Source organism: Brienomyrus brachyistius, chromosome 22, assembly GCF_023856365.1.
Source record: "Brienomyrus brachyistius isolate T26 chromosome 22, BBRACH_0.4, whole genome shotgun sequence".
Taxonomy (NCBI): Eukaryota; Metazoa; Chordata; class Actinopteri; order Osteoglossiformes; family Mormyridae; genus Brienomyrus; species Brienomyrus brachyistius.
The window spans coordinates 17,639,857-17,663,481 of NC_064554.1; the positions used below are offsets into that span (position 1 = coordinate 17,639,857).

Sequence of the window (23,625 nt, forward strand, 5' to 3'; positions counted from 1 at the left end):
TTCCGATTGGATACTTTTACATGATCACCCCTTTCATGTTAATATGGATTCACCGAGGCAACCTATGCTGGGCTTTACCAAGTTGAAACTTAATGGGGGAGTACTGATTTATTAAATACTACCGTTGTATCATACCACCCACTGCGGACAAGCATATAAAATTCATTTAATTTTTATATTGCAGCTTACTCAACATATTTGTCCATATTGCTTGATAATATATCACAATAACAGGATCGTAGATTGGCATAAATTCAGGACATATAATGTAAAAATTCTAAGGACAAAATGAACAAAATGTTTTTACATTTATGACCTACAATCCTTTCACTTTTCGGTATAAGATGAACCCATTTTTATAAAACCCTAACCCGATTGTGGTCCAGGGAATATGCATCATGTGGTGGTCGCGGTTTGTTTATCTTTGTGTCACAACGTCTTTTGTCCTCACTACGTCTTATAATTAAAAATACGGAAGAACAGTCTAAGGTATCGATACGTGATGCAGATTGAGGTGTCGTGAAAGTGTATCTTTAAAATCGACACTGTCATGTTATTTTAGATTCTACCTCTGTTTTTGAGAATGTATCTTTCCGGGTTTACGCGGTAATCCCTACACTGCGCTCGTGCAGAATGTGGCGCGAAAGTTTAACTCGAAGTAGAGTGGCTCGTAGTGTTCAAGTTTTTGTCGCGTTGTACTTTCTATTTTAATTATACATTATCTGTTTATTGGCCATCTGGAGTATTCATGAAATTAGAACCCATCATATTTAATATCTAATATATACTAAATAGACGAAAAGATTCAGTATAATAGCTAAGGTACTGGAATGTAACGCAAAAAAATCAAGTCCCACAAGATTACACAGCTGTACCTTTGAGAGAATGTGTCTGTAAGTTATACGAGTAAGTAATATCACATTGAATGTGTTTGTTTCACAACAAAAAAAATTAAATGGACTTTAAAATTCATTTCTTTGGCACGAGAGCAACAAAATATATATATATATATATATATATATATATATATAAATATTTATATATTTATAAATATATTTCAAAATATATATATATATATATCTAAGAATGTCTTAATAAAATATTTGTCGCGATTCTTAATTCAGGATGATTCCCACACAAATGGCTTGGTGGTGCAGTATATGGATTCAGTCCAGCACACTGCACAGATAAGGAGTACAAGCCATAAGACATAACGCTATGCCTTCGGCAGAACGTCGATCTCGGGTGCAAAAGTAAGTTCCTAAATATGCTGGCTTTACATGGTTCTCTGTGTCATTTGTGAGAGTTTAGAAGGTTCGTGTGTTTTGATATTGCGTAAGATGAAATGCTTCTTTGGAGGTTGGGGATCATAATGTTGCAATGCGCCAAACAACTCACCTGTGGTTTGGTTCTGCACTTTTCCCAGGCTGTATGGAATCAGGCAGATGTGAAAAGTCCAATAAACGTCACCAGCAGGTAGGTGATGTGTCTGGTCTGGGTTTCGAGTCGTGTTTTGAAATGTATTAATTTTCCTAACAGGACATAGAGGGGTTGGACAATGAAACTGAAACACCTGGTTTTAGGTCACAATAATTTATTAGTATGGTGTAGGGACTCGTGCATTTTCAATTCGTCTTGGAAATGACACAAAGAAGATCTGCTTTGTGGCCAAATGGATTCTGAGGCATTCATCTTGCAGAACAGTGGCCAGGTCACTATGATGCTGGTGGAGGAACGTTTCCTGATTCGTTCCTCCAAAACGTCCAAAAGTGGCTCAGTAATATTCAGATCTGGTGACTGTGCAGTGACGTGCCCATCTAGAACAAGTAGCGGGCCTATGTAATGCCATGATATTGCAGCCCAAACCATCACTGATCCACCCCTATGTTGTACTCTGGGCATGCGCAATCTGGATTGTAAGCCTCTTTGGGGCTTTTCCACACTCTCCCAGATGTGGGTAAGACGGTGAAGGTACACTCATAAGTGTAAAATACATGTTTCACATTGCCCACAGTCCAAGATTTGTGTGGCTGGCACTATTGACACTGACATTTGGCATGAATGTATGCGTGAATGACCAAAGGTTTGGCTCATCAACCTGACCATGAATATTGATCGTGTGGAGCTTGCGATGAACAGTTTTGGTGGAAACAGGAGAGTTGAGGTGTGCATTTAATTCTGCTGTAGGCTTGGCAGCTGTGGTTTTATGTTTTTTGGATACAATCCAGGTTAGTGCCCAGATATCCCTTTCAGACAGCTTCCTCTTGTATCCACAGTTACTCCTGTTAGATGTGGTCCGTTCTTCTTGGTAGTATGCCGACATTACCTTGGATTCTGTGGCTTTTGGTACTCCCCAAAGACTTGCTGTCTTGGTCGCAGACACACCAGCAAGATGCACACCAACACCAATGATCCATTGAACATATGTCTCCACCTTATGTCATGTGGATTACAATATTTTATTTACAGTTGTGCTATTGCTCTGCTAATTCAACCTTCACACTCTGCTCTTACTGATGGAATGTGCAGTCAGTGAAGATTGGCCACCAGGCTGTGGCCATATAGTAGTGAATCCTCAAATCCTGTATTGGCCAGTGTTTCAGTTTTATTGTCCAACCCCTGCATTTAAGCATGCCTCATGAGTGAAGCCGGTTCCTGTTCATTTTTCCCCACTTTGAGCCTTGTACTTTTGGGGTAGGACCCAGTGTTTTGGCTATTGAAGATGGACAGATTGATGTATAAACCAAGAATTCATGATGCGTCACAATTCATTAATGATGAACAAACATGAGATCAGTATTTCACTTGTGTTATTCATTACTTGCGCCTTCCGTAGTTCACAAAGTTTTACAGAATTAACAGATATAGTTACAATGGAGTGTGTGACATCTCCAGAGGAGAGTTGACCTGCAAAAAAAAAGGAGGAGTAGGATGACAATGGAGTGGGGACACAAGCTTACTGCTCATCTTCTGTACTGGTTCAAACTCACACTTCAGTCGAATTATTGTGTTTGACTCTGACAGTTTTTTAGTGTCTTCTTAACAACTCATCTGAAATGCATTTTTATGAAGTTGCTTGCTCAGACATCCATTCATTCTAGCTGACTTGGTAAACACCAAATAGTTGTTGAGTCTTTCCAAAAGCAAATGCCTTTATTAGTATGACGTGGATTTGTGTGTTATCAAAGGTGGCGTTTTTCAAAAATTTGATCCAAGAGAACAGGCAGGACTCGATCTTACCAAGGAACTTTTCATAATAAGCACCCGCTGATTCAATCCTTGAATAACTTTATGTATAGTAATTTACTCCATGACTCCTACAGGCCTTTTGAGGCATCTGCAGTTCTTTGGTTGATCTGTAGGTGGCAGCATTTTACCTTCAAGCGCCTCATGACAAGGTGTGGATGATAAAGTGAATTGGTGAGGTTGTGAACCAGAGAAGGTGGAGCCGCCATTGTTGTTAACTGCACTACATTTTGAAAACTTTGAAATCAGCAGGTCTGTACACCTGTTTTTAGGTCACACGTTAAGACCAGCCTTATTTTGGGTTATATGCCTCTTTTGTTTGCCTTGTTGCGTTCTGGAATACATCATAGCATTGTGGTGAAGGACAGGGATTGGTGACTGGGAGGTTGCTTATTCAGGTTCCAACAAGTGACATTGAATTCTACCCCGATGGGTGTATCATCTGAAATGGTATGGTATGAGTGGGTAAAATGTAAGGAGCTCTTGGTAGAAGCCTCACTGACACATCTTAGTAATTTAAAGATGCATGATCTTGGTTATATAACAGTTATATAAGGACATGTAGGTTTTATACATGAAATTTTTTTAAGGAGTTTCAATTTCTTTTTGCATACTTATTATATGTAGATCTTTCTAAAAACCGTTGTATGGCAGCTGAAAAGAGACATGAACGACGTTTCTTTTGAAAGTACTGATCTTCCATAGGGATGCAGATGTTTTTTTTGGCCTTCTGTAAACAGTCTGTTGCCAGGTACCACTGTGGCAGAAAGGTTTGTGTCTATGCCACTGAGAGACCACCATCCCACCTTATTTCTCCTCACTTTATCTCACAGGTATCACCCTCTTTATCTTGCAGACATGAGGGGAGGAGGTGGGAGATGACTTAGGGAAAATGATAGCAATTGCTCATGTTAGCAGTTGCCCTTTTCACCTTGTCTATGTCTTAATTTGATATCCTTCTATGTGGGTGGAAATGAATTTGCCTGTTATGCATTGGGGGAGAAAACTCTGCATTCTCAGCCTTACTACTTTTTGTCACAGCCTTTTCTTCCAACCAACACAGATGTTTTTCTGCCACTGGTAACTTTACGTGTTTAATTTTACATAATTCAAAAATCATAAGCAGCTTCACCTGTTTGTCTCTTTGATTGTTCAGCACATCTTCACATTCTGTTTCACCAGCAAACCCTCTGCTTCTAACCGGACTCCACTTCTGTTTTGAGTAGATTATTTCCAGAATAATGAAAAACTGAAAAAGAAAGTATTTGAATTCAGTCTAGTTTATTTTTATTTAGGGTTAGGGGCTATAACACTGACGCTAACCACATGCTGCATGTTTCTGGACGGTCGGTTGGGTGCCAACTTTGTTCACCTTAATTTGTCTCACCTGCTCCTTATTTGGGTGCATAGCGTTTTTCCTATTAATGTTGGACCTGGGCCCATTCATGCCAGGGGCTGTTCATTTCCCAAAATTCCCATGCCGTGTGAGGGCCTTCCCATAATGAGTCAGTGTTGTATCTTAGTAAATATTTGACTGAAAATGCCTCCTCCCAGAATGCTTGTCTTTATTCAGTTTTATATTGTGTTAAGCTGGTGTTTAACCAAGGATAGCAGTGGATCCTTACAGCTTCATGGTTGGGGGTTCGATTCCTGCACCCAAGTTGGTGTGTATGGACTTTGCATATGCTTGCATCAGTTTCCTTTGGGTGCTCTGCTTTTCTGCTGCAAGTCCAAAAACATGAGGTTTAGGTGAATTTGTGAGTGATCGTGTGTGTTCTGTGACGGGCTGCCATCTCTTCCAAAATATTCTCTTGCCTTGTGCCCAGTGCTTCTGGGGATAAGTTCCATCTTATCCTGGTCTGATGATGAAAGGTGACTGGATGTTCGATATGTAAATTAAATTTCAGAACAGCATGGCTATCATCTGTTCAGCCAGGACAGTCTATTTAGTGATGGTCAGCCTGTGGTCTTCTTCCATGAGAGTCCGGAAGTTCTGTTGATGTTTTCTACAAGCAATGGTAGACCTGTATAAAGTGAAGCACATGTACACATGCAACAAAGGTCCAGCACAAGTAAATAATTTGGAATCATCCAACAAATAACTAACAGTAAGCACCAGGTACTGTCAACCATATGGTTTAACCCAATGACAAGCAATAAAGTGACCAATGGAAAGTGGGCAAAACATTTACAGGACATGGTAATCTTGCCCACTGTGTGTTTCAAAACTAAAAAAAAAAAAAATCATGTTTCACATTTCTCTGAATCTGATGCAACAGGTGGGATGGACAGGACGTGGAATTAATTACAAATAAGCCATAAAACACGGCATCTGGAGAGCAGTGGTTTCAGTGAATGAAACCTGCAGAAAAACCAACTAATTAGAAAACCACACAGAAAAACATTCTGTGCGTCATTCATCTTGACGGTATTGGATTATTGGGTTCACTGTAACAAGGAAGGAGCAGCTTGCCTTGTACTATTAGTTGAGTGACTAACAAATCATTCACCCTTATTTGAGAAAGAAGGTAGATCTCTTAGCAAACGACAGATGTACCCAGGCACACCACCGACATCTCCACTATCTCAGACTACAGATTCCGTTTGTCTTGTATCGGACGCTGCAAGGATGTTGCAACTCTCCTGTAACTTAGCCCCACAACTTCAGTGCAGTTGTGTGTACACGGACTGCCCAGCGTTCTTCGTAGAGCTTTCCATGTTTCTAGCCTCTGGTAATGATCCCAGGCTTTTATTTTACCCCTTCATCCTGGACAAGGCCCAGCTGATCACCATTGCCTGAATCACTTGCCATTACGGGCTTATCAGCGATACGCTGACAAACATGTTTTTTTCACTGGAACATAGGAGTGTCTGTGGTGGATATGCTGTAACAGGCTACAATATGCCGTTCTGATTGGCCGGTCAGATGAAAACAGTTTCGGTCTTTGACTCTGGCTATGCTTTTTGATTTGTCACAATGTAATGTAACTGATACAATGAATCCATTTTTCATTAGCACTTATCTGGCACAAGATCTAGAAATTGGAGCATCCAGAGGAGTCCCACAGAGGACTCTTGACACACTTAGCTAGATGCAAAAACTAGACACACAACACTAGATGTGTGAGGCCGCAATGCTGTACTGAGCCACCATGCTTAATCCAGTTATACTTTTCTAAAATATTTACAACGCTGGTGAAATTGACTGACTTAAATGGATTGATGTAGGATTCAAATAAGTGAACCCACGTCAGCCCTTGAGCACACCCCTGTTTAAGACTGCTGGGGATTGCTTCATCATGTCTAGCCAGCGATTGGATGAACTCCTGTAACCACAGGATGGCGCTGCAGGACTTTTGCCTTGGCCTTCCATGGCCGAAGCCTGGGAGAAGGCGCAGCACACCCATCCTCAGGTTGCCGTAGCGCGATGTCACTTCCTCCCGGCTGCTGGAAAGCTGCGGGGGGAAGGTTCTGGCAAAGCTCCTGGTGGTGCTGCCTCACAGGGTTGATCCAGCCAGCGTTCCCACCCCAGATTCCTGGACGCATGACGGCAGCCAGACCCCCCAATCCCTTAAGCAGGCCTCTCCGTGGGCTGCCAGAAGCCGCACTCCCTCACACATACGCTCACGCATGTCCCACACTGATGTCCACACCCTGCTTGCCCTCGTGCCCCCCCCCCATCACACTCCCACACACACAAGAGTCTCTGGCGGCAGCTGAGCCCAGCGCCTGGAGTCAAGGCTGTTCTCCATGGGCTCGCTATAATTTGCATGCCGCTTTTCGTGTCACAGCCAGTTCTCTGAGGCATGTGTTGCTGCATGTTGTTCCTCCCAAATTGTCCCTCCTACCTTGCCTGGCTGGGATAGAGGGAAAGGGACCCGGCTGGCAAACAGTGAGTATGTCATAATACCGGGGCCAGGGCGTGTGTCGGTGAGAAAAAGGGCATCTGTCGGAGGCAAAGTGGGAGAGTGAGCCTGGGGGGAGACTCGCCACTCACAGTCGTTGGTATATCTGATGAAATTGTTTATTTAATAAAAAAAGGAATGCATTTCACAAAACTTTATTTGTACCATGTTAGTGTTTGGTTTGTACCGAATGGACACAGGCAGCGTGCTACTTGAAAAAATGCTATTGCACACAAAAACAATCATAACATATATACAGTACATACATGAACGTATACATACATACATACATACATAGATACAAGTTATTATTTGAATATTTAACATAAAATCATACATTGCTCCACAGGATTAGAGTAGATACCTTGAAGCTCTGCCGTGACAAAGAATAAAATGTAGGTTTATACAAGGACAAGTTCCTTTGCTGAAAACTCAGCAAGAACGGGTGGGTCTTACGATTACCGGCAAAGTGCTTTTCTTTGTTCTCTATTGGCTGCCTCATTGATTGACAGACGTTGCTAAGTAACACTATCACCTTGCCCTCCTCCTCCCTCCCCCAAACTTCTACCAGGGGCAATAGCAGAACCGTGATGGAAAAATTGCGATGAAAGTCATTAAGTAATTCCGCCACGAGCTGTTGCAGGACCAAGTTCTGCATAGAGTCAGCGTGTGTTGGGAGAGGGACTCGGTCTGTCCTACGTACAAAAAAAAAAAAAAAAAACGCAGGAAGAAAAACACAGGACTTCCTGCAGCCCCAGTTCCCTATAAGACAAGAATAGATGAGTTCCACCTCGCCTCTCAGGAGCCAGTTCTGCATGGGGGGTTGGGGGGGTGCGGAAAGGCGGAAAGCCAAAAGTTGTCGTTTTTCTAACCCCCCCCCTCCCACACACACACACGTGTGGACAGCAGTGGTGCCGACAAGTCTGGTCAGACTTGGTGGGACTATGGTCAATGTGTCTTGATGACCTTCACTAAATCAATTTGGTACGACTTGTGGAAGAAAAAAAGCATGCACACATACACACATACATCATACGGGAGAGCTGGGTAGTAGTGGTATTGGGAAAGACTCCTGTTTCATGGCTTTTCCGCGGCTTCATTGATTGTGCGAAACATTATCCACGTATTTTTTATTCTTACACGTAGTTTTTTCCGATTGATGTAATCAATCGAATTACATCGCAAACTGTATGCCAGTTTACCCTCCGCTCCTTTCCCTTCTTAAACATTTTTAGCTCTTTCCACATTTTTTTATTTATTTTTTATTTTTAGGTTGACTTTTCTTCCCACTATTACAGTTGTTAAATACTGTTATATGCATAGAGATCTTTCTATTTATTATTTTTGTATTTCTCGCGACATGAATGTGTGCCTGTGCTCAACAACCAAGATGTGCGAGGCTCTGGTGAGGAAAGAGTTAATTCACTGCAGTCTCAATGACAGATCAATACTACGTAATCGATAAGAATCCTCAGTTACTCTAATACTGCCAGAGGGTGGAGCCATACCCCACCCCACCTAACACCCACTCATTACTTCATTGTTACATTCGGCTTTGTAGGGACATGAAGCCTATTGGCTTGGTGTCACAAGATGGTCGTTTTCTGGCCCAAGTAAAGAGGCCATGGATTATGCTAATCTTACAGGAAGCAGGTACACAAGAGCGCCTGCTAACCACCATTCTAGGCAAAGGCATTTATTTTCTGTCAGGATCTGCATCTCCATCTTTGGGTTCTTAAGTCATTCCTCCATGGTGGTGACATCTCTCTTATCACCTTGTCTCCTGCTGTCCGCTTGGGCGGCGCAATGGAGTCCAGAGTAACTGTGGATGAGCAGCATCTGCACTTAAATGCTTCTGGCCTGTCATGTACCTCTTGTACTCCGAGCTGTGCTTTCATCTTGATTTTAAAAAAGATTTACAAAAACCTGGTCAAAATACCAGCATTTATAACAAAGGCCAAATATATCTCAAAATCCATTGGTCTCTTGTCACAATTGAATGTCTCAGGCTTCACGATATTCCACGTGAATTTGATTGTGATCATGCATGGCGATATTTGTGACTAATGTGTGCTGACGTGAGGGATCACTCCGAGTTCAGTTGGGGTGATTACTATACAGAAAGATACACTCTCCCTTCTCCCAAATACGATGTCTACTGGGGTATGGGAAAGGGTTTGAGCGCTTCTTGGGGGTATAGGTTTTGTACATCCCTTGAGCTATGCATGTCTTTGAATAACCTAACCTCCTTTCTGTTAGACACAGGTGGTACATTCCTGCATGATGGGTGTGGTCTGATTTTCATGCTTGTTGGTGCAGTGCTCCATGGAGCTGGAGCTCTTGAGTGGAACCATGCAGCGCTCAGAGGGACGCCCACTCTGCAGCACCCCCCAGCAGCAAAGCACTCGCAGGAATTCTCGCCGCATGTCCTTGCTGCGCAATGTATAGATCAGTGGGTTCAGTGCAGAGTTGAGCGTGGCCACGCCGAAGAAGATGGTGGCCTCCGAGAGTACGGGGCATGAGGCCATGTTGCAGGATGTGTCGAGGAGCAGAATTGAGAACGCCGGCAGCCAGCACATGATGAAGACCCCCAGTACGATGGTGACAGTCTTCAGTAAGGCGTAGGCAGGCGAGTTGGTGGCTTCCTGGTGGCTGGATCGTACAATCTGGTATATGCGTACATACAGGATGACAATGGAGAGGAGGATGACGCTGAAGATTACAACCACGAAGCACGTATAGTGCTTAGAGTAGAGTGGCAGCACTGCAGAGCACTGGGGCAGGTCACCAATGCAGTTCCAGCCCAGAATGGGCATGCCGCCCAGCAGAATGGAAGTGATCCAACATGTCCCGATCAGGAGGAACATGCGGCAGGTCTTGTTTGAGCCATATACCTTGACCTTTGTGATGGCGATGTATCGTTCAATGGCAATAGCTAGCAGGCTGAAGACCGAGGCTGCTAGGGCAATGAAGGCCGTGCCCTCGCGAATAAACCACTGGACTGGGACCAGGTCAAAGGTTCGAGGTCCAGACAGGAAGATGTTGGCGATGTAGGCTGCACCGGCTAGCAAGTCAGAGAAGGCCAGGTTCCCGATGAAGAAAAACATGGCTGAGTGAAATTTCTTGTTTCGGAAGACTGCAATGAGCACCAGCAAGTTCTCAAGGATGATGATGCTGCAGATGATCACAAATAGGGTATTCTGAATGTCTAACCCTGACACAGGCTGCTTGCGATCCTCCAGATCCGTAGGTGAGAGGTTCTTCGCGCTAATGTAATGGAGCTCGATGATGCATTTGTTGTAGTACTGCTGGTACCTGCTCTTCATGGTGACGGTGTTCTGGAAAATAGTCATTTAGGCAGGAGTATAAGGGAGGTGGTCAAATAGCATGATTGTAAAAGCTCATTCTCCCATGGAGTATCAGTTGTTGGGTGGGTCGTAGCTGACATATGCCTCAGCAACCCAGAAGACCTGTTGGCCTCACCTAAGGAGGGAGAAAAGGTGTGTGGTCAAGGACAGGGCCACATTAAAGGATGCAGAACAATCAATAGCTGAACAGCTCACTTAATGTTGTCTGATTAAAACAGGGAACTTGTATCATAGTTATATTTGCCAAAAATCTGCTTCTGCGCCGTACGTCATTTTCAATACAACCCTCTGTAGGAAAAGTGAGGTGAGGCTGAGATGCTTCTTTTTACAAAACATTCAAAAAACATCCCTTCCATGGATCATTCAGTGTTTATTTTACCTGACTAATAACATTTTCCATAGCCCTTGTGTAATTAAATAGTCTCTGTGTGCCTGTAATCAGGCACAAAGGTTGCCGGTTCAAACCCACATTCACACACCATTCACGCACATGTGCACTCCTATGGGCAATTTTAGTAACTCCAATTAGCCTCAGCATGTTTTTGGACTGTGGGGGGAAACCGGAGTACTTGGAGGAAACCCCACGACGACATGGGGAGAACATGCAAACTCCACACACATGTGACCCAGGCGGAGATTCGAACCCTGGTCCCAGAGGTGTGAGGCAACAGTGCTAACCACTGCACCACCATGCCGCCCCCCCCAATAAAATATCAATTATTGTTATTATTATTTTACACAAGTACCAATTTATTCCGCATCCAATGGATCAAATAATAACTCAATATTAAGAGAGTTACACAACTTACTGCAATCTAATAATTGCTTAAGTGAATCCTTTATTCAAAACATGATTAATTCTGTGAAATGATGGCCAGCAATACCGCACAGACCAAGACAACATGTGTTTGACATCGCTGCACCGGAAACTCTCTGTAGCTGATCGACTTCTAAGTAGAAGTAAGTAAACAGAGAGCATGCACGCTTCATAAACATCGACAAGTTTAGACTGAAACCCGAAACACTCTCGCAAGGTGTGAGGTACCAGCTCTCAGCTGCATTTTGTGGTCTAGTGCTGTAGTGCGGTGTTCATCATCTACAGCAGTGTAACACTGCAGCTTGAGGGCAGATTTTAATCAGCTGGTTCACGTTCCCAGAGGTTGCATGTTGCACAACCCTTGTACCTACGAGCCCAAGTCTGATGCATCTGGTGATGACTGATATTCCAGTCTTGCAAATAGTTCGGCTAGTTTCAGAATCATCGTTCCTCTTGAAAGTCTTTTAAAGTGTGAATTCCCACCAGTTACTAAAAACATCACACTCTGCCCAGCAAAGTGTGTTTGGGTTTGTCAGCACCCTCACTGATAACTTCTCTAACCTCCTTTGAGGTTGACCAACCAAAATTTCTTGCATGCAGGGCTTTCGCAGAACATGGGTCCTATGATTGTCACGGAAACAGTTTGTCATCCGTATACTCTCCCAACCTGACTGCTACGGGTCTCCAAGTACATGTGGACCTCTACGGTGCTCCCATCCAAGGGTTACCTCACTACAGCCACACTCTTTGACCCAGGAACTGTATCATACTGGACCAGGGCTGTCTGAGGACCCCTTGCAGATATTGCGTTTATTTCTCGCAGTTTCTTACACATTAATTGTCTTTAAGGACTTTTATTCTCTTTCCCAGCCTAGCTATACTATGAAGTGACTCCATTAGATTTATGTACTTTGATCTGGAATAAAATGAAAATGATTATGCATTTATGGAGTTACGGAGATCTCAGCTTTGTAAAGCACAGTGCAAGGAGGCTGCGAAGCCGTGGGAATTTTTTTTTCTGATTGTCTGAAACGTGCTGACGGAGCGTCCCAGCAGACATGAGCATGCAAATGTTTATGCAGCGGGGCAGCAGACAGCCCGACTCACCACCGATCACTGGAGTCTTAGAGGGAACTTTCAATTCCCATACACGTATGAGCCAGACAGCAGCTGGCCTATTTTTGGTCAGAGGGGCATTCTGGCCTGCGTGGGATCAGACTGCTTCCACGGCGGTTCGCCTGAAGGTTCTGCTGTGCTAGACATCACAGCATTGCTGAGTGAAACATGCCCTGAAACCATTGACTGTGGTCCTAAAAGCCCAGCAGTTGTCTTTGTCTGGGTGTAACCAACAGAATGACGACACTGCCAAAACTGAGTAAATCTCAAACCTACTACTCAAATGTAATTTTTGTTGTAGTAGTTTTCTATAAGAAGGTTGAGTCTCATTTCATTTAATGACTGTAAATTACTCATATAAAATAATTCATACAGAAACAGAAGAGACTGTTGACCTTGATTCAGAAACGTAGATAGCGTCAGGATCTTGATCAGAAACAGGCTCTGTGAAGCCATGGCTCTGTTATGGGCTTGTGTGAAGCTGCATGTGAGGGAATTAATTATTACTCAGAGCAGCTGTTACAAGTCACGTACTGTGTGACGGGACGAACAAACAGAGCACACGGGGAGTTGATGACAAGCTTTGCTCAACTGGGCCACCCCGGATATCTGTTCATGGCAAGTGGAGCCCGATGCGTATCGCTGTTCTGGGCTACTGCTCTCGACAAGCAGACCGACGGCAAAAAAAAAAACCGGACTCCATGCTCGGGAGCCCGTGCTGGAAGACCCAGCCATGTGGAATGTCATCTGGAGATAATGGCAGGAACGTAGGCACACACGCGCACACATTCACACACACACTTCCAGACAGACAAACTGACCGTCGCAGTAGTCCAGCTGTTTGAGAGAGGCAGTAGCAAGTATTAAGCTACTTCCTGCTGCCGGAATCGGGAGAACAATAGTCCCTTTCTGCTCTTTACCCTCAACCCAGCCATGTGGGAGTCACCCTCTACAGACAAAACTGCCTTTATCATCCTCAATCCGTCAGGTTAGGTCATTACACTCATGCTGCAATAACCCCCCATTCACCTCTAAGCACTCACACTAACCCCAACCTCTGCTTCTCACTGCAATCATCGCTGTTATGTACTGGCCTGTACTGCACTGGTTAATAACCATCACCTGAATTATTGTCCTTGACCTTCTAATGACCTTTACACTGATGACCAAGGTCTTAGGGGGAGGGTCAAACAGCAGAGACACATTTGTCCATGACAAAGCCACCAGAATATTGTGTAGAGTGCCAGATCGGAAACAAAAAATGTCAGCGGTAACAACTGATTTCACCATTACAACTTCAGGTCAAACTCAACTGAACCCTAACCCTGATCCCTTATCTCTGTGCATGTTCACCAGGCAATGGGTCCACCTAAGGAGGGAAACTCATAACTGCTCACTCTAGCACAGCCCAGATTGGACACAGTGGAAAGACATCTGGATCATATTAAACCAAAGCGGGGCAAGACTTCACAGCTTTGTGTTGTTTTTTTTTTTTTTTTTTTTTTTTGCTATCCCAGCTGTATAACATTAACATCATCTGCTCTCATCTATAGCCCTATTCACCACCAGCCATGGGACTTAGACTGCCCCAAGGACTGCAAAGTTACAGCCCCAAAGGTTGGGGGCTTGCCTCCTAAATGCCATGCAGAAGCTTGCTGCTGGTCTCCTTGGAAACATCACTGCATGCCATCAAAGAACTCTATGCCATGCCAAACCTGGCGGTCTGGTTTGCCTACAATGCTACCCCAACCCCACCTGTCCGGCCGCGTTCCACCTCTGCTGAAACCAAGTGAGCTCATTTCCTGTTTCAGTGGCCCCAGAGACCATCTCCCGATGAGACCAGAGACCCAGCTCTTATCCTGATAATTTGCACATATGCTGAAACCCACTTGCTGAATCACTAACAAGCAAAGGCGCCTCAGACCCAAGTTGGGTCTGGGCCATTACTCAAATGGACATTGCCAGTTCATCCCAGAGATGGTCTTATGGCATCCTGATGTGCTTTAGTCGTGTGTTAGCAACCAACAGACAAACCTATATATTTCATCTGGCTGAGTGTGTTGCCATACTTGCCAATGGTGTGATCATAGCCAAGTCTTTGGTTGTTTCGCTGTTTGAATTTGCACCTTGGTATACTCAATATGAAAGCGTGCAGCACCAAATACCAAGAGCACGTCCTTTGGCCTAGCAAACGGAGGATGTTGCAATAGACTCATAATCAGCTTCCTATCGGTAGGTGAGCAAAGTGCTGCTGTATCTCATCTCACTTTAACGTGACATTTTGCCTTATTCCTAGCCTTTATTTGGATTTGAGAAAATGCTTCTGAAACTAAATCTCACCCAGGAATCACAATGAAATCAGTCCTGGATACACGACTGGCCTGCGACTGACAGAAATGCAGGACAAAAGCCGACCACAGACTGTCACGTGCACAGACACCGACATTTAAACGTGCGTATGACCTTTGGCATGTCACCAGCAGATCCATCACAGTGATGAAGAGAGTCATACTTCACAAGCCTCTGCCCAGGTATACCTCTTTCAGGTTTCATTTATCAGTGATTTTGAAATGGGGTAAGAGAGAAAACCACTGTGGCTGCTGAAACCTCATGACACCCACCACTTCATATGCATGCACAGCATGCCCACAGGGTTAAGAGGGCCCCAGTATGCTCAGGCACATGCATCCCCCAGACCCCTCCCCCCACCTCGGCTTGCTACTTTACTTCATTTTTCTCTTTTGCTTTCCCTTTCACGCCTGCCTGCCTCCGTCTGTGCGCCACCTGCACACCAGCCACTGCTTCAAATGCCTTCCGGAACAGTCCCAAAACCACAGGCCCAGACGCCAGACAACGAGAGACCAGAAAGTGACAACAAAGGAGAAGATTTTTATCTCTTTGCCTCCATATCCTTATCTGTTACATCTTCAAGACAACTCGTGATATCTTCTCCCCCTTTTTTCCAGTCATGCTTACCAGGCCCACCCCCCCAAGGTCTGCCTTGCTGTCTGCCTACAAAAGGGCTGGAGCAAGGTATCAGAAATTGCACCCAGTGTCTGACAAAGCTAACTGTAGCCTTAGCACACTCGGCATTTTGTTTTTTTCTTGATACCTGTTGAGCGATGTCCCAGCCTGCTGCACCACTCACCGCTCCCACGTCAGAGGGAGGTCCAGCACTCAGAAGGCCGAAAGGACTGGACTGCATGGGCCCCTTCCATCATGCAAGTGGGAGTAATAAAGCAATGCACAGTATGCAATGGCTTTCCGTAGCAGGTCCGGCAAGGGGAGGGTTCTGGGTAAATTCCAGGACTCGCCCAGTAGAGCTCAGTTCTTATCAGGGCTGCAGAACTTTACGCAAAAGTACTGGAGTGTAGCATAAAGCTTCTTAGAAGTTATATTTGCCTGAGGAGGGGGGAAAAAAAACGCCATCTGACACAAAAGCTCATTCCCAGACGTGCAGCTTCACATGACTCAGAGAACCATAGCTCTGCATTGCCCCAGCCACGCCTGATCCCCAGTGAACCCAGCATCAATACTTCCCCATTAGTTTCAATCACAGTTCCAGAAACATGATGCCTACAGCAGGCAACTCACACATTTAAGCATCGATACCATGTTGCAAAAACCCAAATTTCCCACTGCTAGGGGGAGTTTGTCTCGTTTCCAGCTGGGATGGAGGACATGAACTTTGAAGTCCTATATAGACTTGACATTGGCTTCCTCTCCTTGTTGGTGTCGGCAGGGAAATACCAGAAACAACTTCCCAATCCTCTCCACTATGGCAAACAAGGAGCAGCCATTGGCTAGTTATGACCTCAGGGGTCAAAAAGCCTTTGGGCATTGGTTAGAACACAGGTTGCGTCTACTGTGCCTCATATCACAAGCAGCCTCCATCAGACTCGTCTGCATCATTTGATGTTTAGATGTAGGCTGAGAAAAGGTGTCTCAGAGCAGTTCTGCACTTTCTTCAGACCATTCCTTCAAGCAATACTATGTGATAGGGAGCTGTCTTACTGATACAGACTGATAAGACCATAATGCTGCAGACACATACCTTCCCTTTCTTTCTTCTTACCTTGGCCTCTTCCCTCATGAACAAAACATGTCTGGTGCTCTTCCGGTAGTGTCTGAGTTCTATTTATTAACTAATTCAGCTTCCTGGATGCTTTGAGGAGTGTTCTGCTGCGTTGAACTGCTGGAAATTTGGTTGGCTAAGTGATGCTGCAGACATTTCACAATTTGTACATCTACACTTTCAAACCACATTCATTATCAGTTTATTCTTCAAGAGTTTCTACTAAAAGCTTCATGGTTTCTTAAAGCAGGTCATTTAATAACTGGGGTGCATTTGCCAAAGATTTAAAAATTTTGTGTGGAAAAAAAAATCTGGTGATACAGGAATCAGTTGTCCCAAGAACAGAGTTGAGGGGCACCCCTATGTTTAGACGTGGTCTAGCTTCACATTTTAAAATAACATAACCACGTTTTCAGAGACTTCCTTTTAACTGAGTCACATTCAGTTCCTGCATATTCTTTATTTTTTTAACAAACAATAATTAATATTACTAATTTATAGCTGCTGAACTGAGGCTTACATGTAACATATCTTTACCAGTGAGAGGAGCTTGTCTTTAAGTGCTAGAATTGACCCTGTTTTTTTGTGGCTTGACCTTTCAAAGACAAATTTCTAATCTGTGGTTTCAAATCTTGTCCTCAATTTTGTTGTTATAGTCATGTAGCCAAGAGGGTATTTTAAAACTTCCAGGAACTTGCTGTTGTTCTCAGTTATGTGAATCCTAATAATACTGCAACTGCAATTTTTTTACTACACACAGTCCCGGGCAACTCACTGAAGTGTCCCCTGAATCAAGTGAAGATAGTAGAGAAATGGGAGAACAGAGAGGGAAGAAGCATAAGAGATCTAAAAGACAAAAAGAAAGTATTTACATGCCTCGATGATATCAACTATCGAGAACAGCAGCTTTTCAAGGCAGATAAGAGATGAAAACCTTTGATATCTCCAGCACAGGAAAAGTCCCCTAAGACGAAATTTTGAGGAGGAAAAAGATCATTTCTAGCATGCTAAAATTATGAAACCACATCTCTATGAAAAATACAAAAACACAAAAATACACAGAACACCTATGCTATATTAGAACAGAAGCTTTCGGAAACCAAACCGTTGGCACCCACCCTGAACCCACACAATAATGATAGTGATATCTACCAAGGTTGTCACATGGCCTGGGCAGATGCATGACATTGTTAAAGGTGCTTATTAGACCAGAATCAGGTGAACTGTGAATATCTATTAAACTGATGGACGAAAGGACTACAGAAAAAACTTAAAATACCAGAACATTAGATGAAGACGCACTGATTAGCTGCTTTACGGTTAGGGTTAACGGCAGCTTGACTCAGCAGCAACTGTCAGATATCTCTTCGCAATACAGAAGTCACGTGCCCCAAGAGGAGAACAGATATATCATTTTGAAAAGGCCACATGTCTTACTTCCTTGTAATATATATATACATGAATGTCTCGCACATTCACAAGGAAGTGGAGACTGGATGATGCCCTTTGCTCATTGCACACTTTCAGCTCTCTGGCAGCAGTTGATGTTTCATATGAGTTCCTAGGATACTCATGTTGAGCCCCAATGGATAATGTTATGTATCATAGCTGAGTGTGACAGGTCCTTTGAGACGAGTTGACTGAAAATCTCCCTCATATGTGCCATCTCTTTATGGCCATACAATTCACGTACAAATGTACGGTGGCACGTTGGCTTGCTCCACTAATGCCGCGGGGAACCATATAAGCAGCAAGAGACAAAAGGAGGTGATAATCAAGCCGTGTAAAAAGCATGAGAATGTGTCATATTAAGTGCATGACATAAGGTGGCTGGACTATATAGATGTTGTGGGTATAAAGACACTGGCAAGGAGAACATTTTTTTTCCTGACACCTTGAATGAAAACAAAGAAGCGCTGCCAAACAAAGACAAGCTGCCCGCAGTACCTAAAGGTGGGGGTGGCTGGGTGGGGGGGGGGGGGTACACAACAAGCAGTTCTGAAGATATAATGGAAATACACTGAGCCTACAGCCATCCCCTCCCTCTGGAGGCTCTCCATGCTAATTAGGCATGTCCCCGGAAGTCTGTGCTATGCTGATCTGTGCTGGGTGGTATGATGGATACCCCTCCCCATATTAGCATCAAAGTAGTCTGGCACTAACTACATTTACATGCACGGCTTAGTTCGGCTAAGGTTATACCTCAACTGTGCCACTTAATTAGATTACTACTCTAGTCCCAGTATACATGCGCGAGAATCCAATTATTGAGCAAAGTATACCTGACTCCGCTGCAATAGGTTGCAATATGGCTCATTTCAGCTTGTTTGAATCTGGCTTTTTTCAGTTGACCTGTTAGGTCACAGACATAAAAAAAAAAATAAAACTAATAATAATGGATGCGTGGAGAAATGAAGTGACACAAAGTTTAATTGCGATCTGGTCGAAAGAACACAGAACAAGATCAGGACAGCATAACAAGAAATGCAGTATTTTGTATATTTTGTATAATATATAAATACAGTACGGTATTCTAAATTTTTCTAAATACTGCCATGTGATTTTGTTGTAATAAATATTGGGGTATTTATGAAACAAAAAAGGAGTTCATCATAAATTTCTCACGAACCTGTCTATGAGTGCTTTAAACAGCAAGGACGAAAATGATTACGAAACGAAATCTTGGAAAACGCATGCGATGCTGATGCAAAAGCAGTGGAGGTAAACTTCAAACGTATCTTCAAACATATACTAGATAATAATTATTCAAATTGCTAAACTTGCTAGGTTTTTTTTCCAATGACAGAGTACAAATGTTTTAGCAAGACAAACTCCCTGCTATGCTCCAAGCTTCTTCTATATACCAGCTTCTTCTGTTACTTCCAGGTCAAAGGGACCCTGGAGCATGCACCGAACGCCTAGTCCAGTTTGCGTCTGATTGAGCGTATAGATGCAGGAGTACATTGATTCGCAATCGTCATTATCTGGGTTTCTTAGTCCGATTTCGAGAAATACGATTCTGATTTCAGTCATGATATTTACATGCACGTTAAAAGTCTGGTTTTTGTCAGACAAAGACAATAATTTGATTTTCTCAGTGTGCACATAAGCATACTGACTGAGATGGGATTAAAAACAAACCAGAGGGCATTTATATACAATATGCACCAGCCTGCGTTTCCCGAGTTGCCTTACAGGACTTGTTTGATAAAGCCCTCCAGTCAAACTCATTCTGCACAACACACATCATGAGGGCTGTGTGTGTGTGTGCGCATGCTGGTGCATGTAGGCCTAAGTGTGATTTGGGAAGAAAGGGTCCAAGCTGTTTCTGTGTGGGTTAGGAGTGCAGCAACGTCAGTGTGTGTGTGTGTGTGTTCACTGTGGAGAGATGTTTACAGCACGGACGTTCGACACCTACAGCTGCACAAACAAAGCTGAAGACCAAAGAACAATGCTGGACTTAGGGGCTGGGGAGGCCAGGGGTCTGGGGCTGGCTTCTGAATCATTCAACGCTGTTGCCCCACAAGCAGCAGGACCAGAAACCAGAACCACTCTGCCGAGCTGAAAACAAGCTGGGCGGATGGGGCCATGTTTATTGAGAAAAAAAAGGCAGGTCATTAAAATGGGACCGCTTTCTTTGCTTCGGGGCACAGCGATATAGCAGGGCTGCTCAATCGCAGGAAGCAGCTGGCTGACAGGTCTTTCTCGCTCTGCTCAATTAATAGCTGCTCAGCAGGCCGGCGACAGGGGCCTGGACGCAGCAGGGTGTGTATACCTGTTCTGCAGTCGGGGCGTCAAGGAGTCATCACAGGCGTCTGCGCACACCGCCCTCCGGGGTTTGACCGTTTGGGAATGGTCATCGTTGTGCCTAAAATGGCCGCTGCCTCTTCAGTTCACTAGTGCATTCGACTAAATATTTATAACCTTTTTGGGAATGCTGCAAGGAGGGGGATGGCAGTGGGGTGTGTGCGTGTTAGTGTGAGAGTGTGCATTTATCTATGCAGGAAAAGAAGAAGTGTGTGAACCTAAAGAGTTGGAGCAGTGCATGTGAAAAACGAGAGTGAGTCTTAGTTCAGTGCAAGAGCCCTCTCTAGTCGTGACTGTCTCACTTCAAGCTATGTTGTGACTTGCACAGAGCGCAATTTATTCTGCTCCAAACGACACACCCAAGGAAAGTGTTTTCCAGGAGAAAGGGTGTAATTTGACTCAGGTTTGTGTATAAGGCATTACAGAATTACAGAATCGCAGTGCACCTTAAATCTATACAACAGGATACAAAAAAACAAAAGCATTCAGTACTATGGTTTGTTGCCTAAACTGCCTTTTCATTGTAATTTGCCTTTTCCCTCTGACTCAAGACAGTGTCACAGAAGATAGAAGCTGTGAATAATGTTCTTATCAGGGACAAAGTTTGTAGAGGTGTGTGCTGATTCAGGACCCTAGCTGGCGAGTCCAGGGCCACGTCCTGGGCTGGTTCCTGTGATATTTGACTTTGCTGATCGGGATGGCAAACGGATGTGGGTGTGCATGGCTGAGTTGTATGAGATTACGAGAAGCACGTGAAACCAACGTGCGTGTGTGTGTATATGTGCGTGCACATTCATAATCACAGCTCAAAGACATCAATACACGTTGTGCTAAAACACAAGCCACCCCCACCCCTTCCTCACTTAATGTTATTTGATCCTGGAGCTTGTGCACTCAGAGTCATTAATGGCAAATTAGAGCCAGCGCCTCCTAAACACGCAGGCGTTTCACACATTGTGAGTTTACTAACGTGTTGAGCACAGTGATTCCTATCCCATGAAAAGTACACGAGGGAATCCTGCCATCAAAAGGGATGGTTACCTCAGCCCCTTGGCTATGACGACAGAACAGGAAGTTCCAACCACCTGGCACTGCCCCAGACCTTGAGGAAAAGCCTGGGACATAGGTGACCTACTGTCCTACACACACCCTTAGCCAGGGACAAGACTGCCCCTGTCCTAAATGTGGGCATGGAATAAGAGAATTATTAATTACAATTTGGGTCGACAGTGAAGGGGGATTCCACGCTTTTATTTTAGTTAATGCACAATGCCCTTCTTTGTGTACACACTTAATATCCCCGTCGTATGACTGCGAGTGCTAATCCTAATAACCGGGTGCAATGGGGGCAGCCGCATCTGCGGGGTGCCCCTGCTTTGTCCTGCGCGGCCACTGGATCGCCGGGGCGCCCTGCCAGAAAGAAATGCCGTCGTGTGACGATTTAATGGGAGCTTTTGTCTTTTTACACATCTGCATATTTACAACACAAAGCGACGTCAGCCTAAGCGTGGGGGGGGGGAGCAGAAGCGCTGGTGGACCACGCCGTGGGACATCTCACGCAAGGCTAACTTGGAACAACGTTGATAACAAAAGCACTGCTATGATAGACGCCCCGCCCCCCCATCCTGAATCTGTGCAAATTCAAGCACCATTCCTCCGAAATCCGATTTTCTTACAGAGCGTCCATAGTGGACATCACATTGTGACAAAGCTGTCAGAATCAAAAGCCACATTTTCCCCCAATCCCCGAATACTTGTTTGAGTTTCTTTCCCTACTACTGATTACGGCACCAACTCCCCAGACTTCATTAGAAGCTGATAAGCAGTAATGAAATGATGTTCCTCTTTATCCCAATTCAAACGATTGCTGATATGAGGCACTAACCCAACCCACCGCGTTAACATTTTTGCCAGACAAAAAAGCAATCGGTCCTACCCCGAATACCTAAAGCTCACAATCTATTCTCGACTATTGCGATAAACTCAGAGCTCCGGTAAGAATACGGCGCAGTAGCTAAAACCTTTTAAAGGTGCTAGTTGTAAATGACAAAATTGATAACTAATCACGATAAGACAATGGATGTTTATTACACTGATATGAACGTGCACTCACTTACCTCACATGCGATGTCCCCAAAAAACAAAAAAGAACCATTGTACGAGAAAACAAAAGCGGCCTTAATTCCAGTTCGTTTTTTAAGATCGCTTTTTTGATAGCCGCCGTTCAGGTCCCCAGCGAATAGACAGCGGCAATGACAATACTTTTCATTAATGAAATGTATTTCTTTCGGGCGGGTGTATTTGTCATCCACACACTTGATGGCTTCAGATCTGAAAGCGTGGATTAATATTTCCGAGTTACGACCGACAGCCAAGGCAAAGCGCAGGACTTTTTGAGTGAGTTCCACTTTCCTGGGGCATGGTGTCCGAAGACGGTCTTCTCTCTACGGGACAGCTTGTCCAACTGATAGCCGCAGCACCAGACCGAGGCAAAATGCCCTGCTACGAAGGATGAAGAATGCGCCTTCCATCGGGTTGCATGACAGTTTGATCGCCAGCAAAAGAAAAGAAAGAAAGTGGAAGAAGCGCCCCCTTTCTTTTGTCCCTGCAAGCCAATGAAAACGCCTTGAACTAAAAATGCAATTTTATTGAAGTCTTTTTTTTATTTATTTCACTCCACCGGGTACAAATTAGGTCCAGATGTTTTTTGTCCCTTTTTTTCTTCCACCTCCTCACTTCCTCCCTTTACTCGTTCCCTAATGAAACTTCCCCAATTCCCCGGAGACTATCGCTCTGATGTCTAGGGTGCGCTCTCTCTTTCCTTTCGACTAGAGGAGAAAACAGCTGCTCGCTATTCTTTCCGCTGCCGACTTTCCTTCACCCAGCCGAAGGCGTTCTTACGGAGAAAGTAGCCATTGTGTGAGGCGCACCGGCATATCGATATATGTTATTCTGGTGAGATGTACGACCAATCGGGCCGTTATGGAGGAGCACGGTTTTTAAATTGACTCGGTGTATTTTCGCACCGCGTTGTATTTTCCAAGCACCACCTCAAAAGTAAGTTTGCCGGGATAAATCCCTAGAGCTTGATCGCGACGAGTTGCCGCTCCAGAGAGTTATTCATGATAGGTTTCCACAGTTTGGCACAAAAGCAAGCTCGTAAATTTGTCTGAATCCTGCTTAAGCTATTTATCGATTCCGGTAGTGTGCTGCTGTCTTATTAATATCCCGATCTTAAGTACTTAGGTATCATTAATGCACTTGCAGTGCACTTGAATTGTACGTGCACAA

General features: G+C 44.2%; 1 protein-coding gene and 1 long non-coding RNA gene across 2 annotated transcripts; one reads left to right on the plus strand and one right to left on the minus strand.

Moving 5' to 3' along the window:
- The first annotated feature begins 640 nt into the window (after positions 1-640).
- Positions 641-4,842, plus strand: LOC125717794 (uncharacterized). The gene is made up of 4 exons (XR_007384621.1): positions 641-906; positions 1,125-1,253; positions 1,427-1,476; positions 4,080-4,842. It is a non-coding gene; the product is annotated as an uncharacterized LOC125717794 (long non-coding RNA).
- A 2,410-nt stretch (positions 4,843-7,252) lies between these two features.
- s1pr2 (sphingosine-1-phosphate receptor 2) lies at positions 7,253-23,173 on the minus strand. Its single transcript, XM_048991061.1, has 2 exons — positions 22,452-23,173; positions 7,253-10,634 (listed from the first exon to the last, which is right to left on the minus strand). Exon 2 carries the CDS (start codon positions 10,502-10,504, stop codon positions 9,407-9,409), a length of 1,098 nt encoding a protein of 365 aa, XP_048847018.1. The 5' UTR covers positions 10,505-10,634; positions 22,452-23,173; the 3' UTR covers positions 7,253-9,406.
- Between the last annotated feature and the right edge of the window lie 452 nt (positions 23,174-23,625).